General features: G+C 50.3%; 1 protein-coding gene across 2 annotated transcripts in view; it reads left to right on the top strand.

Annotated features, from left to right (window-relative positions):
- Positions 1–1,247: 1,247 nt before the first annotated feature.
- LOC105072417 (protein HEG homolog 1) overlaps positions 1,248–18,471 on the top strand; it is an 82,770-nt gene continuing 65,546 nt past the window's right edge. The window contains exon 1 of one of the 2 annotated variants that reach the window (XM_074364868.1): positions 1,248–1,625. In XM_074364868.1, coding sequence (XP_074220969.1) covers positions 1,439–1,625 — 187 coding nt within the window. In that variant the 5' untranslated portion in view covers positions 1,248–1,438. The remainder of the gene's footprint in view (positions 1,626–18,471) is intronic. The other variant, XM_074364859.1, reaches the window with a different exon arrangement.

Raw genomic sequence — 18,471 nt, 5'->3', positions numbered from 1 at the left:
GCAACAGAGAGGAGCAGAGAAATGGGGTGGAGACAGGTCTGAAAGAGAAGTCCACACTCATAGCTTCCTGATCATCTGGTGGTCATACAGGGTTCCCAGTGGAACTGACAAGATCCCCAAGGAGTTGTAGTATTCATTTCAGTTGAGACATTGATTGGATTATTGCACATTTGGAATTGTGGTGCCAGAATTAATGATGCCACATGGTCATTCAGAAATAAATCCCTTAATCTTTGGATTTGGCTTCAGAATCTTGAGCAAGTTATTCTCCCATTATGAGGCCATCTTCCTTCACCTAGAAATGGAGAGGCTTACAGCCTTAAGATTTTAGACATTTTAGCCTTTATTTACTGGGAAGGGAGTGAGTATGGAAACAAATGGAATTTTATTTACCAGGAAAATCTGTTTACACTAAATCTTTGACTCTGTCCTCTGAAGTTTTCCATTTAAAATTCAGAGATCACTGTACATCCTTCTGTTTAATTTGCGATCTGCAGCCCTTTTCTGGATATGAGTTCACCCTAGCTCTGCCTGAATTCAGTTTTCTCTGCAACCTGTTTGGGTGTCCTGGTGGTGACATTTCTGCAGAACTCTGGTGTGAGCCAAAGGCAGTGGTGGGATGGTGATGGAATCTAGGCTTGAGAGGGTGCGTGGTGGTGGGAGGGGGGGACTCCCGCGTTGGTTGCAGGGTGAGGTGTCAGGCTTGGCCACAGCCGACTCAGCCCTAGTACTGGGGCCTGGAGGAGTGGTGGAAGTGGAGGGTGGCATGTCAGATTAGTAAGGATGGAGAGCAGGGGCACAGGTTCCACTGCTTTTGCATATCGAAACACTTTGTATAATCCAGTTAGTGCTAAATACATTACCCAGTACCTGCTTTTCACCGATTGAGAATTTAAGGAGTTGGGAAATTCTGGTTCCCAATTCGGAAGACTCGGGTTTTCTAAGTGTTCTGCAAATGGCAAGGCAATACTAATTGGGGATGAGGGGAGCGTGTGTATGTGCGTGCGTGCGTGTGTGTCTGTGTGTGCGTCTGTGTGTGTGTGTCCAGGGTTGCCGGCTCCGAGGACCTCCCCCCGCGGTCCCCGGCCGGCCGCTCGCGGACCCGGCCCCCGCCCCCTTCCTGCCCTCTCCCCGCCCCGGGCCGGCCGGGCCGCGCTCGGCCGGTGATGTCAACCCGAGGAGGAGCCGCCCGCCCCGCGACCCGCCCGGGCTAATCAGCATGTAGCGGCGCCGGGGCCGCCTCCGCCGCGCCTGCCCGGCCCCCGGCCTCCCTCCCGTGGCTCCCCACAACTTTTGAGGCGGGGACTGCGCTCGCAGCCTCACTTCGCTGACTTCCCCGGCCCCGCGCGGCACCCGCCGCCCGCTTCCCTCGCACCCGCGGCCGCCCCGCGCCCGCCCCGCGCGCCGGGCATGTGAGCCCCGGGCTGACGCCGCCACCATGGCCTCGCCGCCGCCGCCGCCGCTCCTGCTGCTGCTGCTGCCGCTGCTGCTGCTGCCGCCGCCGGCCGCCCCCGGGACGCGGGGCCAGCCGCCCTCCCCGGCCCGTCGCGCGCCGAGAGGGGCGCCCCCGGCAGACCCGACGCGGCCGGGACCCTCGGGCCGGGCCCCCCGAGGCGGGAGCGCGGGTGAGTGAGAGCCGGGGACGGGCGCCGGGCGAGCCCCGGGCTGGGGGCGTGGGCGCAACCGGGGCCGCGTCCCCCGCCCTAGGCCCCTCTGCGCCACTCGACCCGGGTGGGGGCTCCGCTTCCTCGGGCGCAGTGGGCCCTTGCGGGTGGGCCGGCGGCGGGGGGCAGGGCAGCGAGCCCGGAGAGTGCTCCTTAGACGCTTTCGCTGCTGGGGGGTGTGACCATCCTGTTCTCCCCACCACCTCTTGGAAGAAAACTTCTCTCCCAGGGTGTACCCCGGGACCCCCCTCCACCGCACACACACCTGCCTTTAAAAAAAAAGAAAGAAAGAAAAGAAAAATACCCCTAAACCTTCTAAAGCGTCTCTCCCACCTCGGAGGTGATAACATCCGGCCAGTTCATTCCCTAATTCCATTCTTTTTCCTATAGATACAGAAATGGCCTCTCCTGGTACAGAGCCTGACTTTCAAATATAAATAACTGATTTTTTAAGGGTTCTAGCCCTGAGGATATTTGTAAAGGACAAAAGATGTAGTTGGAAACCGAACACTCTACCGGCTCACTCTAAAGCAGAAGGACTGGGGGTACGGGGAATGGGTCAGGGTTCCAAGATGAAGCCCTGCAAGGCAGACGCTGACACAGGACTGTGCCGGAGCCTCTCCTCCCCTTTCCTTTCCCGAGGAGCTGCTGCTCCACACGCAGCCTCCGCCTGTCCTCTCAGAAGGGACCTGCTCTCTCTCCTCCAGACCTTTTTATCCAGTTCCTTCTTTAGGTCTGGAAGAAGTGCTAAGGACAGAGTGGAATTCCAGCCGTAATACAATTGTGACCTTGAGGATGTCACCTCTTTTGATTTCAGTCTCTCCATCTGTGAAATGGAAGTAATAATCCCCGCTCTTCCCAGCCTTTTAGTGATGATGTGACAAAATGAAAGTAAAAATAAGTGGAAAATGCTTTGAACAAAGTCAGCAATGTCGTGGTGTTTAGACACTGCCTTCCTGTGAGTGACTCAAGGCATAGTTTGTCCGGTTATCTGGAGAAGCCTGGTCGCTTGCAACACTAGGTTTTGTTCTGGAGTTTAGGTGAAGGCTCACAAGGTTTCATCTTCCTAGTGGACACCTCATTTAAGTCTCTCATTTCACACAGACTTTCTGATTTAGGAATTAGCTTGCTTCATTGCGCTGAGGATGCTTCCTCTAATTAAATAAGAAAAACGTTTTAAAAAAAATCAGATCCTCCAGGAAAACTCAACTCTGTATTCAGTAGTACTCTCATCACAGCAAGTGCCTCATCCTTGTGAACTTCTCCATCACTGGCACATTGAGGAATTGAGGAACTGTAGGGGAAAGGAGCTTCCAAAGATCTACAGGAGACACACCTGCAGTGACCCCCAACTCTGGGTGACTTACAGCATACACGGTTTTAAGTTCCATGGGAAGGAATCAAGGACATAAAAGAGAACATTTCATGGCTTTCTCACACTAGGAAAGTAACCAAGGAACACTGCAGAAATTTGAGTCTTCTGAATGGAAGGTGGAGCGCAGAGGATTGAGACCATCTCAGAGGAGACAGCCAGGCACTGAAGGCAGCCTTCTCTGGCTGGTAGTCAGGCTTTCTTAGCTGCAGGGCCTGATCTTGTTAGGGGGATAGGTGGGAGGGATTCTGGTTTGGGGCCCTGGCTGGATGAGGCTGGCACAGGAGTCTCCTTCCTTCTCTTGTGGCTGAGACTCCTCGACACATCACAGAGAGCTAGGTGTTACAGGGAGAGGGACAGTGGCGGCAGCGGGCTTAAGGGACTCTGCAGGTAAGAACTGGAGCTGATCTCCCTTGCTGGTCAGTGATCCCCACCCCGACCGTAAGTGACACACACTTCCTGGCAGGTGTGACAGGTAACTCTGCTCATCTTGGCTTTGCAACATTCCCGGTTGCAAAGATTCATTTTGGGAGGTGAGAGCGATGGAGACTTCAGGTGCGTGAGGCTCTAGAGGAAGGCTTGTGAGAGTCCCAGAGAACAGGTAGGCAGGAGCCAGGGTCGTGGAAAAACTTCCTTTACCTAAGAGGTTCTCCTTTGGTGCCCCTACAAAGACCACCCAAGGAGTGCCTGCGCTTCAGCTCATCTAAGGCTGGATCTCAGGTGGGATGTCAGGAAGGTGAGGCTACAAGAGAGGAACTCGGTTATATGTTGAAAACTTCTAGAAGTTTCTAGAAGCTACTAACACGGCCCAGGATTCAGGCATGACCTGTGCGTCTTTTCTGATGGTGGCGCAAACAATGTCACTTAGAGGGAAACGGAAACAATGAACAAGAAGGCCAGCATGAAATGATTTTGGTGAGTCCCGAGTTTCCTAATAACCTCCAAGGATTTCCTATGGGCCCTTTTTGATTGGCTACCATGCACCACAAGGTACAATCAGATACTTCCCAAGGCAGCGAAGTCTCAACACTGCAAGGGCTCCAGAAGCCCTCTGGTCCACACAGCCTCCCACGTGGCTGTCTGCCCTCTCAACACCCCTGCCAGATGGCCAGCCAGGCTCGGCACTAGTGTTTTTGTGTTTGGGGAGGTGCTCACTCCTGCTGGTAATGAGCCCTGAGTCTTACAAATAAGGTGCTTCATACGATTGTTGGGGAAACTGCCTGCAGCCCCTTCTGCTGCGGAGATGCTGGTGGTCAGTGCTTGGCCCTCATGGCCCGGGCTTCCAAATACCATGTCAAAAGCAAGGACCAGAGATGTCCTTTTCTTCCCTGGGGCCATTTCTAGCCTTTTTCCTCTTGGCAGAGTTCAAGATTCTCACTGTTGAGTAACCGTGCTAACATTCTGTGGGTTGTTTGCCTGCCTTAGACCGCAAGTCCCTGTACGGCAGCACTGCCCACCCACTTCTTGCTTGCGTAGCCTTTGTTAAGCTTTTGTGCCCACCTGTCACCCGCAGGCTGTTCAGCTGAACTTGTTGCTGGTGTTCCAGCCAGTAGAGATAGAGAGGATGCCAAGTCCTAGAGGTTTTCGTTTTCTCGTTGTGGTTTGTTTTTTTAAGCAACTCAGGGCTTCCGAGCCACGGTTCTAAGCTGAGTGCTTAAGTTTATACACTGATTTTTGCGTGGGCCATGCATTAATTGTGAGATCTGCAGATGAGTGGCGGGGTGTGGGGGTGGTGGGGGGAGGCTTAAGTCATAATGAAAATCATTGCAGAAGGAAAGAACTTTCCCACCCAAAGGGGAAATGACGCTGATGAGCTGAGCAGCCTGCCCAAGGAATAATAATCTTAGAAAAATGCAGCCCCCTAGAGTAAAGGAAGCTCTGCGAGCCCAGCCCCTTCTGGGCTGTTCCAGAGCTGTCGCCTGAATCGCTGTAACGTTGTGGGCCAACTTGTCATTTAGCTTTAGCTGCGGGGGGAGCCATCACACAGTGCAGTGAAGACCAGGGCTGGGCAGGAGGCAGCCCCCAGGGAGTGGAGAGGGGCTTCCCTCCAGAAATGTCTGGGCCAAGGTTGCAGGGGAGGAGTGGGGCGGTGGTTGGTAGTGGTGGGGATTCCTGAGAAGCCCTCCTGCTTTGATGGAGGGTACCCCAAATAGAAGGAGGAGTGTGGAGAAAGGGACTCACCCTGGCCCATGTGTTTAAAAGCCACATCCTTTTAACCTCATGCGTGCAAATGCTAAACTGCTATTTCCTGCTCAAGAGCTGAACGGTGTGGGTAGGGTAAGAATGGAAGGTGTTTGATGCCCAGCCAGGCAGTTACTGCATCCCTAGTCCTGGAGCCTGTGCCCTCCCAGTGATCTCCTCCGCCTTCCAGCAGCCCTGCCCAGCTGGCTGAGAGCAGTGTTCTTAGAGCTGGCGTGTTGTCCCAAAGCCGCTCAGAGAGAAAGCAAAGCCCCGATGGCAGTTGTGGTTCTGTGAGCCCCTTAATGCCTTCATCGGTGGCTGCCCTGTGCTCCCACCCCCTGTTGTGTGAACTGGAGGCTTCAGCTGCAATAAACATCCCTCCCTTCGAAGAATCCCGGGGAAGGAAGCAACAGGGAAGGAGATTCATTTGGTCCCTCTTTGACTTGTAGCCTTTGAGCACCTGTGTGGTCAAAATTTTTGCAGTCCTCACCCCATTCAACCCTCACAACAACCCTGTGAGGCACAGTATTGCCCTTTTACAGTGGTGGAAACTGAAGCCTGGTCATGTCAGACCACAGAGTGAACGGAGGAGGCAGAATTTAAATCGATTTGACCGAATCCATTTGCTATTTCCACAATATCATGCAGCCTGTTTTCTTGTCTGTAAAATGGGGCAAGAGTCATTCTGGATCTCTAAGATCCTTTCCAGCGCATTGTTCTTCTTCCTCTCTTCCTCGATCCCTTGCTCTTGCCCTCGGTTAGAGAGTAGGGACTAGGACTGGGATGAGAGATGGGATGAGGAGATGCTGGTGGTAATGGGAACAACCTGCAGAGTAGAGGCCTAAAAAAAAGACGAGGCCACAAGTCTTTGCACATGTGTAAAATGGCATTTTCTATGGAGGTTGTGAATTATGCCCTATTTATATGTCAAGCCATAGATTATTGATGCCAGAGGTCGCTACATTAATTAGCAACCAAGCTGAAATGAATTGGTGATGTCCTTAATGGGCTGTTTCCTGGGAACATGGCTGATATTCTGAGGCAGTGTTATGAATACCTATTCAGTAGGAGGAGACGTAAATGGTAACCTATTCAGAGGCTGCAAAATTGTTTTCCTTTTAACATCTATGCCCTCTCCTACCCACTCTTCATGCATCTTGCATACACAGAAACAAAGATGTTTCTGTCCTGACTTCTCCCCCTTCTTTTGTTGGACTGTGGTACATGACTCAGTCTGCATCACATTTGACTGATTTGTACATTAGAGGATATTTACAGACAGAGCCCTTTCTCTGTGTGAGGAACCACGCCAGGTGATGGGGTGTCACAGTCCAAGACTGCTGTACCCTGTTGGGAGCCCAAACACTAAATGTCAAAAAAAGTGAAATAATGATGCATGAGTGATTCATGGCTGAAGAAGTGTCACAAAAAGATCCTACTGACCTTAGAAGTGGCGTGGATAGGGATGGGCTGCCACAGGTAGAGGTGGAGAGACTGCTGGGGTGGGAAGTCCAGGGAGACATCCAGGAGAAGGAAAAAAAGTTTCTTGGATATGGATAGACGGAGAGGCAGGGAGGCTGTTGCATCAGCACAGTCCCAAATATTGAAATGCTTAAGATTTCTTAAATGCAGGGGATCCACAGCCAGGAAGGCGGCAGGTTAAGGGGTGGATTGGGGAGACTAGGCTCTAGCACAACTGGAGTCATTGAAGGGACTCAAAAGGAGGGCTAGGCAGATTGTGGAGGGCTTAAGAGGCTTGTTTAAGGCATCCGGGTTTGTCTCATCATTGAGGAGCCCCTGAAGGCTTTAAAGGAAGGAGCAGTATCGTTTGCTTGTTCCCTTGTGCTTAGTGCTGGGGCCTCATACAGATCTGCCTTTACAACAGCCCAGTAGTTACTGTAGAGAGATGGGAATGCTGGCAGGCAGCGTATCCATATGCTGGGAGGGAAAGACTGAAAACATAGCACGGACTAGCACGTGGGAGCGAAAATTGAAAGGGAGCAATGCAAAGGCCCTTTAAAAGAAAGAGTAAAGGGGGAGGGTATAGCTCAAGTGGTAGAGCGCATGCCTAGCGTGTCTGAGGTCCTGGTTCGATCCCCAGTACCTCCACTGAATAATCAAATCAATAAATAAACCTAATTACCTACCCCCTGCAAAAAAAAAAAAAAAAAAAAAAAAAGAAGGAGTAAGGTAGGAGACCTGGTGATTGCCTGGCAGTGGGGATGATGGGGGCAAGGGGGATGGTGAGGAGCTGGTTTGCATCAGTTTAGATGTCTTCACTGTAAAGACTGCAGCCTGTCCCAGTGGAAATCTTCCACGGACAGTTGAGGATGCAGAACTGAACTCGGAGTGAGCCTTAGCAGCAGCAGATGCCACGGGAGACGAGGGCACCGGCTCTGACCCAGTGGAGGAATCCAATGTGGCTGGTGGGGAGGAGGTGGCACCCGCCTGAGGGCGCCGTCTGTGAAGGGACATGGAAGCTACCTTGTATCTGCTAGGTCTTCTCTCATCCAGGTGCTATCCCAGTAGAAAGGAAGAGGGAGACGGGGAGAACGAGACTTGAGGAAAGGCCATTGGCTTTGATTCTGAAAATTTGGGGAGCCTGTGGGAGAGCAGGAAGAAGCCTGTTTGCCGTGTGATCAGATGGCAGGTGTTGGCCTCCCTGGGCAAAGTTGGAGAGTAACGTGAAAGAGGAAAATCAGGGAGGTCCAGAACCCTTGATTCCCACCCCTAAACTCATTGCTGACCAGATCCTTCCATGTCAGGGGTTGGCAACACCAACCACCTAGTTACTTAACAAGAAGCCTGGAAGTCATCCTGCATCCTCTTTTTTCCTCACCCTCCTCATCAGTTCTATTTCTGGGTGATGTCCCAAATCTGCCCTCTTCATCTCCCCTCTCTTCTCTGTCTTCCCCGCACCGCGTCTACTCATGCTCTCCGTCTACTCCATGCTCACAGAAGCCAGAGTGATCTTCTTAAAATGTAATTCAGGTAACCTCAGTCTCAGGCTGGACACCTTCCGATGGCTTTGCCGTGGTGCTTAGAATAAAATCCAGCCCCCCTGCTGGAATACCAGCTCAGCAGTTCTGACCCTGCCAGCTCTCTGGCTTCTTCTTGCTCCAGTCCCCATCCTAACCCAGACCATTGTCTCTATGTGCCCAACTCCTTCCTGTCCTGGAGACCATGTACAGGGTGTCCCCTGGTTGTAGTGGAACCAGCCTTCCAGGCAGAGGGAGCCGCCAGTGCAGATGCCTTAGGATTGGAAGGAGCTTGCCTGTTTCAGGATCGGAGAGAAGGAAAGCCACGCTGGCCGGGTCACATGGGGCGATGAGGGGGTCAGGCTGTCTTCCAGGTGCCAGGAGGGGTGTTAAACAGAGGAATGATGTGAAGAGTGGACCGTGGGAAGCCAGGCTAGTTTGGTGCCTGACACGTGGTGAGCACTCACGGCTGGTGGAATAAATGATTGCTCGAGATGTGAGAGTCAGAGATGGGAAGAGGAATGCATGCCTGCAGTACCGTCTCTGACTGAGCTGTCCTCACGTTCCTCAATCAGCAAAACACAGGGTAGGCAAGCCAATACCTCCCTCCTGCTTCACCCCCCAGGACAGTAGGACAGTAGACTGGACACTGGACTGTCTTCTGCAGATGAGGGAGAGGGCAGAGAGGCTGCCATTGGAGCAGGGAAGCCTACATCCTTGCTGTGGGTGGGGTATGGACTAGGGTTCCTGGACTGGGGTGCGGCTGCGCAGGAGGATCTCTGGAGTCAGGTTTGGATGTATGTCCTTGGAGTGTCCACCTTTGGCTTATTGTGTTCCTGCTTCCCTGTTGGCCCAGGAGCTGTTAGAAGGTGAGGATGCTTCTCCCTCTTCAGGGACGGGCCCCTGCTCCCTGGCATTTGTTTCCCCTGCCAGACCAGGGACCCTCAGCGCAGAGAGGCCGAGCTTACCGTCAATCAGCAATAAAGCCGCGAGGTGATGTTTTTGACTTAGGCTCAGGATAAAGTGCCAGCATTTTCGTATTTCTAAGCTGCATGATCATCTTTCCTTTAAAAAATTTTTTAAAATCCTTTTAAAACATTTATTTCTTTCTGATTATAAAAGTTGTCTATGTTTGTCATATATAATTTGGAAATTAAAGAGAAGTAAAAGCAACAAATAAAATATCACCCATACTCCAACTACTAGAAGTGTATTACAGTATTAGTAATTGCTATTATTTCTCATTTACATGGAATAATCGTCTATCTTTATCTCTCTGTCTGTCTATCCATGTGTATAGCCATATGAATGTCCAGAATAGATATTGTTCCATTATACCATAGCTTTTTTCTGGCTATTTCTTTTTTGGATTTATAGACTGTTTTCAGTTTCTCACTATCATAAATAATGCTGCGATAAACATCTTTGTGCATCAGTTTTTATATTTATGTCTGATTATTTGCTTAATGTTAATTCCTGGATATGGAATTTTTTTTTTTTTTTGGAAAATTTTAAGATTCTTGGCAGTCCTACCAGATGGTCCCTTCGAATTATACCAGATCATACTTTAACCAGCAAGATGAGGAGAAGATGTTTCATTGGATGCTTGACTCTGCAGGGTGTCTGACGAGCAGGAAGCTTGGTGGATGCTGCTGGGGGAAGTGGGTTCCTCCGGAGCAGGCAGGCAGACTCTCCACCATGAGTGTGTTCAGAGTGACTACATCTGGGCAGGAGGCAGCCTAGCAAAGTGCTTTGGCAAAGTGACCAGGCAGAAGGGAACTACAGTATTTTATTTTATTATTATTTTTAAAATTGAAGTATAGTTGATTCACAATGTGTTAGTTTTAGGTGTACAACAAAGTGATTCAGTTATATACAGGATTCTTTTTCAGGTTCTTTCCCATTATAAGTCATTATAAGTATTGAGTATAGTCCTGTGCTATACAGTAGGTCCTTCTTGGTTATATATTATATATAGAGTTTTTTTTTTTTTTTAAATTTTAGGGAAGTACAGTATTTTACAAAAAACTGGAATACAGAATTTGAGATGGGGCAAGAGAATGCCACAGGGACCTTGCACCTTTCTAAGTTAGAGTCATTTCATTAGCAATAATTGATCCTTTAAATTGTGGAGTATTTGGCAGAAATTCTCTCTATGTTCAGAGAATCCTAGATTCTCAGTATTAGAAAAGACCTTAAAAGATCTTTATTTATCTTTATTCATTCAGTGATAGAAAGGCTTCTTTCCAAAGTAAGGAGAAAAAAGAAGACTCCATTTCGAGGGCTCTCACTCTTTTGCCTCATCTGCCCTGGCTGATTTCCAGCCAAGGTCAGCAAATTTCACTTTGTGCTCAGAAACATCTACTCTCTTTGTTCAGGACACGATGTGAGATGTGAGGTCACCTTGGTTTGGGAGGTTATCTGACAAATCCACATGCTTCCACCAAGTGATGTGACAGCTGCAGCTCACAGGTATAGGTGTTCCTAGAAAGGTTCTGGGAGCCAGTGAAGCAGTTTCACACTACCCTAGCGACAGTCAGAGCTGTAGTTGGGGTGGAAATGGTGCTTCGGCAGCTGGAGTGGCTAGAGGTGAAAGCTGGTCCAGGAGGTCCGGGGTCAAGTTTTGGCTCTTAGGCACCATGTGACTTTGGGTGTATCGCTTCCCCACTGGGTTTCCATTTCTTTATGAAATGATGGGTTGGTCTATCCTGTGCTAAAAGCTCCCTTTCCAAGATGGCCCATCTTTATCCTGTGGACATCTCCCAACATCCCTGATGCTGGTATAATGTGAGGAGGCTCAACACCGGGCTGCTTAGCTTGGGATCTGGGAGCTTCAGGAGCCTGTGTGAAGGACAAGGAAAAGGGCCTTCCGGTGGATTTGAATGTACACTTGTGAGCCTGTGAGACCTGCAGCTCCTTGAGTGGAAGCAGGAGATTTTATCCATCTTTGTTCTCTGGCGCCCAGCGCAGGCCTTGGCCCAGGGAGCATCTGTCCGGCCTGTGGCCGCCCACTGCCCTGGTGGGACGGTGGTAGCACCCGCACCACCATCTGGTCTAGGGCCCCTGTTATAAGATCTCTTACGGAGCTGGCAAGTCTACAAAGGCTGTTCAAAATGGACGCATTCCTTTTGAGCTACATTTTGGTTTGGGTACTTGAACTTCATGGTACTATTCTGGCTTTCCTGTCATGTAAGAGTGTTTGGGGAAAGCTTGCAGGTCAGATGATGTGGGAGGCAGGCAAGGAACTGCTGTTCCCAGTTCCTGGGGGTTGCTGAAGACTCTGAATAAGGGCAGGCCCCACCTGTCTGGGCTGGGGCGGGGGGAGCTGGGCTGCCAGAGGCAAGGAGATGGATTCGATAAGTTCGACAGGTTTCTGCTCAGTGTCTTTGATAAGTTGGGAGATGAAGACCAGGGAGGAAGATGGGTGACGAGAAGCAGGCAGAGGCCAAGGTCAAGCTCTCCAGCCAGCCCTGCACCATCCTGGGCTTCTGAACTGAGGCAGTGACATTGGAGGGAGGAGTAGCGAGAATATAGGAGAGAGACACTGAGATGTAATCTGGTGGGTTGTCGTTCTTTGGGCCAGGTGTGGCTAGTGATTACCATGTATTAAATGAGTATTGAAAACCACTCCACTTTCCTTCCCTGAGTGGTAGGAGGAGGTGGAAGCAGCTTCAACATGGGGATGAGTTTCACTCCTGTAGCCTCTGTGGCCACCAGGACGTTTGTTGCTGCCACGGGATGAGACTTTTTCTGGGATCATCTTATGCCAGGGTGTGGATGAGAGCCCTGCTGGCTTTGTAGTCACAGACCTGGGGAGGTCCTGGCTTAGGGTCAGACAGACTCAGTCCAAACCCCAGTAGTGCCACTTGCCAGCTGGGGGACTTGTAGGTTATTAGTCTCTCTGTCCTTTAGTTCCTCATCTGTCAAGTGGGACCCTGCTCAGGGAATATAGTGTCACGTATTCCCTGTGAAGCAGACGGCAAGGTGCCTGGGCAGGAGAGCTCCGTAGATACTGGGCGGGATGGTGCTCCTGAAACCAGTGCCTGTTAACACTGACCACTGTACTGATGATGTTGCCCCCTTCACCTGCAGACTCACTGAGCAGGAGACAAGTTCTGAATGTAAAGGGCTCAAGGACACCTTCCAAGGGCCTCAGTTACCTGGTCCTCCCTCACCTGGGACCAGTACCAGCCTCACCTGTGGTCTTCCTAGAACTCTTTCTCTCCACCCTTGGCTTCATATGCAGAGAGGAAAGAGCAAGTTTGAAGATCTGAAGTCAGAAAAACTCAGTGCCATAGTCCTCGCCAATGTGCAGGCCACAGGCAACTCACTGCTGCTTTTTTTATTTTTTGCAGTTAAACCTTCTCCTGGATCCAAAATGGGTTCATGCAGCTCAATCTCCTGCATCAGTCACTAGATTGGGTTTTGAATTTGTGCCTGTTTTTAAAATAATCTAAACCCCTTATCAAGGGATGAAAAATTGTCTTATCCAGGAAACTCAAGAGAATATTCTGCTGGTTCTATTGAAAATTAGAGAATTTTAGAAAACAGTACAAGCAATGACAGCATTGCTGGAATCAGTATAGTCTTAACGGGACCTCCTTGAAATGGATCCGACTCACTGGGTAGGTGAATTCTTGTGGTTTGCTAGGAATATTTATAGTGTTGTCATGCCTTGTGGTAACGAGTGCTGCTGCCTCTGGCCGCGGGCAGACAGATGCCAGTGGCAGCTTGAGAGCTCTGACTGGGGTCAAAGGGCTTTTGCTCTTAAGCCCTTTGCTTTCTAGTGATGTGGCACTGGGCAGCTGCCTAACACCCCTGGGACTTACTTTCCTTATGTTAGAAATGGGGATAACAATGTCTATCCTGCTTAGTTACAGGGCTTTTGAGGAGGAGCAAATATAATTATGACTGTGAAAGCACATTTAAATGTAGACATAGCAAGTAATTTGAGTCATAACACAGTGAACTGACTGTGACCTTGGGCAAGGTGTTTCATCTCTGAGCCCATTTCCATATCTGTAAAATGGAGTTGCTAATACCAGATCCATCTGCCTCGCCCTGCTGCTGTAGGGGCGAAATGAATCAATCCACGTGGACAAGCTTTGTAAACATGCGTGTGCCGTGTTGGGGTTAGTCAGCCATGCTTCCCGGGAACACGTTGGGCAGTATTACTGCTCTGAGTGAGGCGGGGCTCCATGGGGAAGCTAGGTGCGGGAGGATGAGTAGAAAGCAGGAGAGGAGGCAGAGGGAGGGAAAGCCTTCCAGGAAATCTCAGTGGTCTTTTTCAAGCCTCGTCTCTTTGTCCTGGCAGCTGGCGCTGGTTGAATAGCTCCTTCCCATCTGTGCCCCTCCCAGCAAGTGGGATGTGCTTCTCATCTGCCCTTGGCCTTCTCCCTCCAGCTCAGGGCAGTGAACATTTATCGAGCATCTCCTTGAGCCACAGTCTCTTGTAAGGGACGTAGACATGGGGTCACATAAGTTATAACTGTATAACAAAGTAGAAGAGTAGTGGAGAGGGAGAGAGTTGTCCTGCTGCGGAAGGCTTCTTGGAGGTGGTGGCCTCTTAGCTGGGTGTGAGAAATGAGTGCGATTTTGCAAGAAGGCCAGGAGGAAGGGAGCAGGGTATTCTAGGTAGGAGGACAGCAGGCAGGAAGGCATGGAGGGAAGACAGAGCAGGGCTTCACATATTTTCTGTGAGGCTGTGGTTCCCACACTTCTTCTCTGCAGAAACCCAACTCCAGGCCTTCAACCAGCTGCCAGACATTCACACATTCATTCCCTCCTTTGTCCTGCTTCACTTTCAACACAACGGTTATAAATGCAGACATATCGCCCTTTCCTCCCCAGACACAACATCCCTTTGCTTGTTAATGGTCCCCTTAATCTCTCCGTCCCACATTCAAAACCTCCATCATCCTGCCACCTTTTCTCACTCAGGTAATCAATGTGGATTCTTCCCTCCCTTCTTTCCTTCCTTTCTTCCTTCCTCCTCGTAAGTCCCATCACTTACTAATCGGGAGGAATGAAGTACACGTAATCCATCCGGACAGTGGGCGTCTCACCCGACTTGGGCCCTGCAGCTGCGGTGAGGACTCCGTGTCCCTTGGCGGCGTCCTGGAAGCACACCAGGAGGGCCGCCTCAGCCCTGTCCGCATTCCCTCTCAGGAGGTGCTGTCTTCTGATTGCTCCTTCCTTTCTGGTCCTTCATTCTTTCTCGATTTCCGTGTTTTTAGATTGGACTTTCTTTGGAGTCAAACCGACCTGGGCTGATGTCCAGTTCTACTGTTTGCTGTGTACCCTTGGCCAGTTTACTTATCTCACTGCTTCTCAGTGTCCTCATCAGAAAACAGTGGTAATAATGGTGCTGACCTCCCGGGGCTGCCTGGAGGATTAACTGGGACAGTCCGTGTGAAATGCGTAGCCGGCGCCTGCAGGGAGCAAGTGGCTCCCACACTGGCCACAATAATAACTAATAGTTACCCTACTCTGGTGGGCGTCTTTAAAAAAAATTCTCCTTAGGTTTATTTTTCCCTCCCTCTGTAAGTTTCTCCCTTTTGTTATATTTCTCTTTTCAGCCCCCTTCCTTTCTTCTCCCTCTTGTTTTATCTTTCTTAACTGGCTATGGTATACGACTGATTTTTTAAATATTGGTTATATTTGAGTCTAGTGTCAGGTTTCCCAATCTTAATTTTAAAAACCTGGTGGTAAAGTTAATTTGTCTCTTGAACTGGATTTTACTGACGAACCCCTGCGGGCTCCTGGTGGGCCATCGCTGAGCACCCCACTGCCCCCATCGGTCCACTGTGTACATTTCCTAACATTGTAAACTTGCCGGACAAATGATGCTCTGTGATTTCCTTAGCGTCCTGGGCCACTTCTCCCAGGTCTGTGTTGTAAATGGACCTCAGAATGCGTAAAAGGCAGCAGGCCACTCCGAGCAAGAGAGAGCCTTTAAAGCCTGGCGTCTGGTGAAGTCCGCCCGCCCGCCGCCCCGGTAGCGCCCTGCACTTCCTGCCCCCTCCCCCACACCTCTCCCCTCTTCCTCCTCGGAACCAGGATGTTTTCCTTGCCTTTTTATTGTTTCGCTAACCTGGCAGGCCTCCTTTGGTGGAGTCCTGCCACCGGGCTTCCTCTCTGGGTGTGAGCGAACATTAGGGTGACTGTGCGGGATGCCGGGAGGCCAGCTCCCCGCGCACCCCCAACCTTCACCTCTAGGCGATGCTCAGCCTCTTTCTCAAAACTGCCTCTTTGCTGAGGAGCTTCCTCTTCAGCCCCTACATGGGTGTTTATTTTTCAAAGGGTGAGGGGGGCAAAGAAAACCGAGGGACAAGATATGCAACCCCCCCCCCCAGAAAGAAGATAGGCCCCCTGCAGAAAGCCTTTTTGTTTACTTATTTAATTGAATGAGAACCTTCTGAACTTTGACCCTAGGCCTTTTTCTCAAGGTCTGTTTTTTTTTTTTAACCTATAGAATTATTTTTAAAGCAAGGAGCATGAGGTCACACCAAGGCCCTTCATCTTTCATTGTTGCCTGGATAGAGAGCCTCCCTCCTTAGCACCCCCGAGGCCACCTCAGGGGTGATTCCATTTCTGGAAGCCTGACCCCAGACCCAGGGGCTCCGGGTCGGCCAACTCCGGGTCACGTCCTGCAGGCAGCCTTTGTCCCCAGAGGATGGTCAGCTGGACAGAAGCTGACTCTGTCAGAGGGAGGGGAGGACACTACGCCTTGTAAACTTCATACTTCTCATTACGAGAGGCTATTCCAGGGGAATCTTTTTAAAAATCAAATCATTGGATCTCAAGTCCAAACACTTCTGAATGTGTATGGTTTTTCTTGGGGCTGTTCCTTTCAGGGTAAGAACAAGGAAGGAAACGAAACTCCCCGAGAGCCCTGGACAGTCCAGATCGAGAGCTGAGTCTTTTGTTCACACAAACTCATTTGGCTCCTAAACGTCCTCCACCCAGAATCATTACATCCGCAGCAGCCGCGTTTCAAAACACGGCCCAGAGGGGCCGAGCTGAGTAGGCGGCTGCCTTTCTGTGAGATTGCAGCCACTTTCCCCCACACCCCCAAGGTTCCTGCCTGCCCCAAAATATCCCGCAGCTGGCCATCTAGCCTGAAATCCCCCTCATTTGGAAGATTCCTGGGGTGCAGGCAGTGAGCTGCAAGGGCCCTGCTGTGGAAGGCCCAGGATCCTGAGGAGGCAGCAGCAGCTGGGGAAGGAGGGTGGGATTCTGGTCTTAGTCCTGCACCTTCCAAATTCCCAGGGCACCCCCTCTGCCTCGCTGGGCCACTTCCCACACCGCAGCAGCGTCGTGGGGATTTGTGCACACAGTTCAGCTCCCTCGAAGCAGTAAGCTCTTTGAGGTAGATGCCTCAGTGCCTTGTGTGTGGTTGATGTGTATGTGTGTGTGTATATATATATATTTTATTGTGGTAAAATGTATGTAACATAAAATTTACCATTTTAAGTGTACAGTTCATTGGCACTGAGTACATTCCCAGTGTTGTACAACCATCACCACCATCCATTTCCAGGACTTTTTCATTTTGCGAATAGAAACTCACTAAGTAATAACTCCCCATTCCTCCCTCCCCTCAGCTCCTGCTAACTTCTGTTCTACTTTCTGTCTCTATGACTTTACCTATTCTAAGTACTTCAAATTAGTGGAATTATGTGGTATTTGTTCTTTTGGCTTATTTCACTTACTATAATGTTTTCAAGGTTCACCCATGTTGTAACATGTGTCACAATTTCCTTCCCTTTTAAGGCTGAATAATATTCTATTGTATGCATATATCACATTTTGTGTATCCATCTGCCTGCTGATGGGCACTTGAGTTGGTTCCACCTTCTGGCTATTGTGAAAAAGAAAAGGGGCTCACTGTCTCTCTCTCTCTCTTTTTTTTAAAGTCTCTTTTCTCCCTCCCTGTGTAAGCAATTGAATTTTAGGAAAATCTTTTAAAATTGCAAAGAAACCTACTATCATAGGTCTAAGAATCCATGCTGGCACATACAACCATGTAGATTCAAGGGACGCAGCTCCAAGGATCTCTGAAGAGCATTGCCCAAGTTGAGGATCCCAGGAAGGCTCCCAGGGGCAGGCGGGAATGGGGAATTCTGCAGCGGAGGGTCAGTGTCATACCGTTCCAGAACCGCTCCCTTGTGAACCTTAGCCCTTGGCCATCTGACCTTTGTCTGCCATCTGCCAAGCGACACTCGGGAAAGTCCTGGGGACTCTGGTTGACTCATCTCTGACCTCTTGGCAGGCTTGGTGTCCATGGCCTCTCTGTGCTGTATCTGGGCACTCACTGCCTTCCTGGTCCCACTTTCAACCTCATCCTGTCCTTCCCTTGTCATCTGTGTCTTGTTCACTGACTCTTCTCCTTCTAAATTCAAGCTTTCCCTCAATTCAGTCCTCGACCCTCCCTTTCCCCTTCCTCTGCCACCCCCTTGTCCTTCCTCCTAATCTGTAGTCCCGCATCTTAGTGCCTGTCAGACATTTCCACCTGGAAGTTACAACATCACCCCAAACGTCATATTTTGAAAACAGACTTTTCTCGTCCCACAGACTTGTTCTCTGTTCTGCCTCTACTCCTTTGTTCTCATTCTTTTCGTTACCCATGAAATTCATCTCTGACTTAGAAGCTGATTTAGATGTCCTCTGCTCAGTCTTCTAGCTAATGATGTGCAGCTGCTGTCAAGCCAAGTCTGTCTGATTCCAAAGCCTACGTGATAAGCACCATCTCATCCCTCTTAGGGAGACAGTTGGGTTTAAGGCTGAAGTTTGAAGGCTGGTGAGACTTTCTTTGGCCCTGCTTACTGGTCAATGCCTTGAAGGCCCCATGTCACTGAATAAGCTGGGGTGTGATGGATGGAGACCTGGCCTCAGATTGTGTGTCTCTGCTGTTGGGCCCGTGACCTTGAGCAATCACCTAATCTTTCTGCCCCTCAGTCTCCCCATATGCCACGACACCCACTCGACTGGCTGTCACGTGCATTAAACGAGATAACACCTGGGAAATCACTTGGCACTGGGTAGTGAGATCTGGATCTAAATGGAGGGAAATGACAATAAAGGGCTTGTGCTTCAACTCCATGCCCCAGAAGCGAGAGTGTAGCCGGCGGCACTTGACATGGGGCCGCTGCAGGGGTAGCTGGTGCAGTGTGGGGGCGGCCGGGCCGCCGGGAGGAAATTGCTTCTTTGGATGACACGGCACACTCTCTGCACACACCCACGCCACTGCTCGGGAACAATGGAGTCAAAAACC

The sequence above is a fragment of the Camelus bactrianus genome, chromosome 1 (assembly GCF_048773025.1).
Source record: "Camelus bactrianus isolate YW-2024 breed Bactrian camel chromosome 1, ASM4877302v1, whole genome shotgun sequence".
Lineage (NCBI taxonomy): Eukaryota > Metazoa > Chordata > Mammalia > Artiodactyla > Camelidae > Camelus > Camelus bactrianus.
Note: the sequence above shows the minus strand (reverse complement) of the source record. Positions and strands in the feature narration are given on the sequence as shown.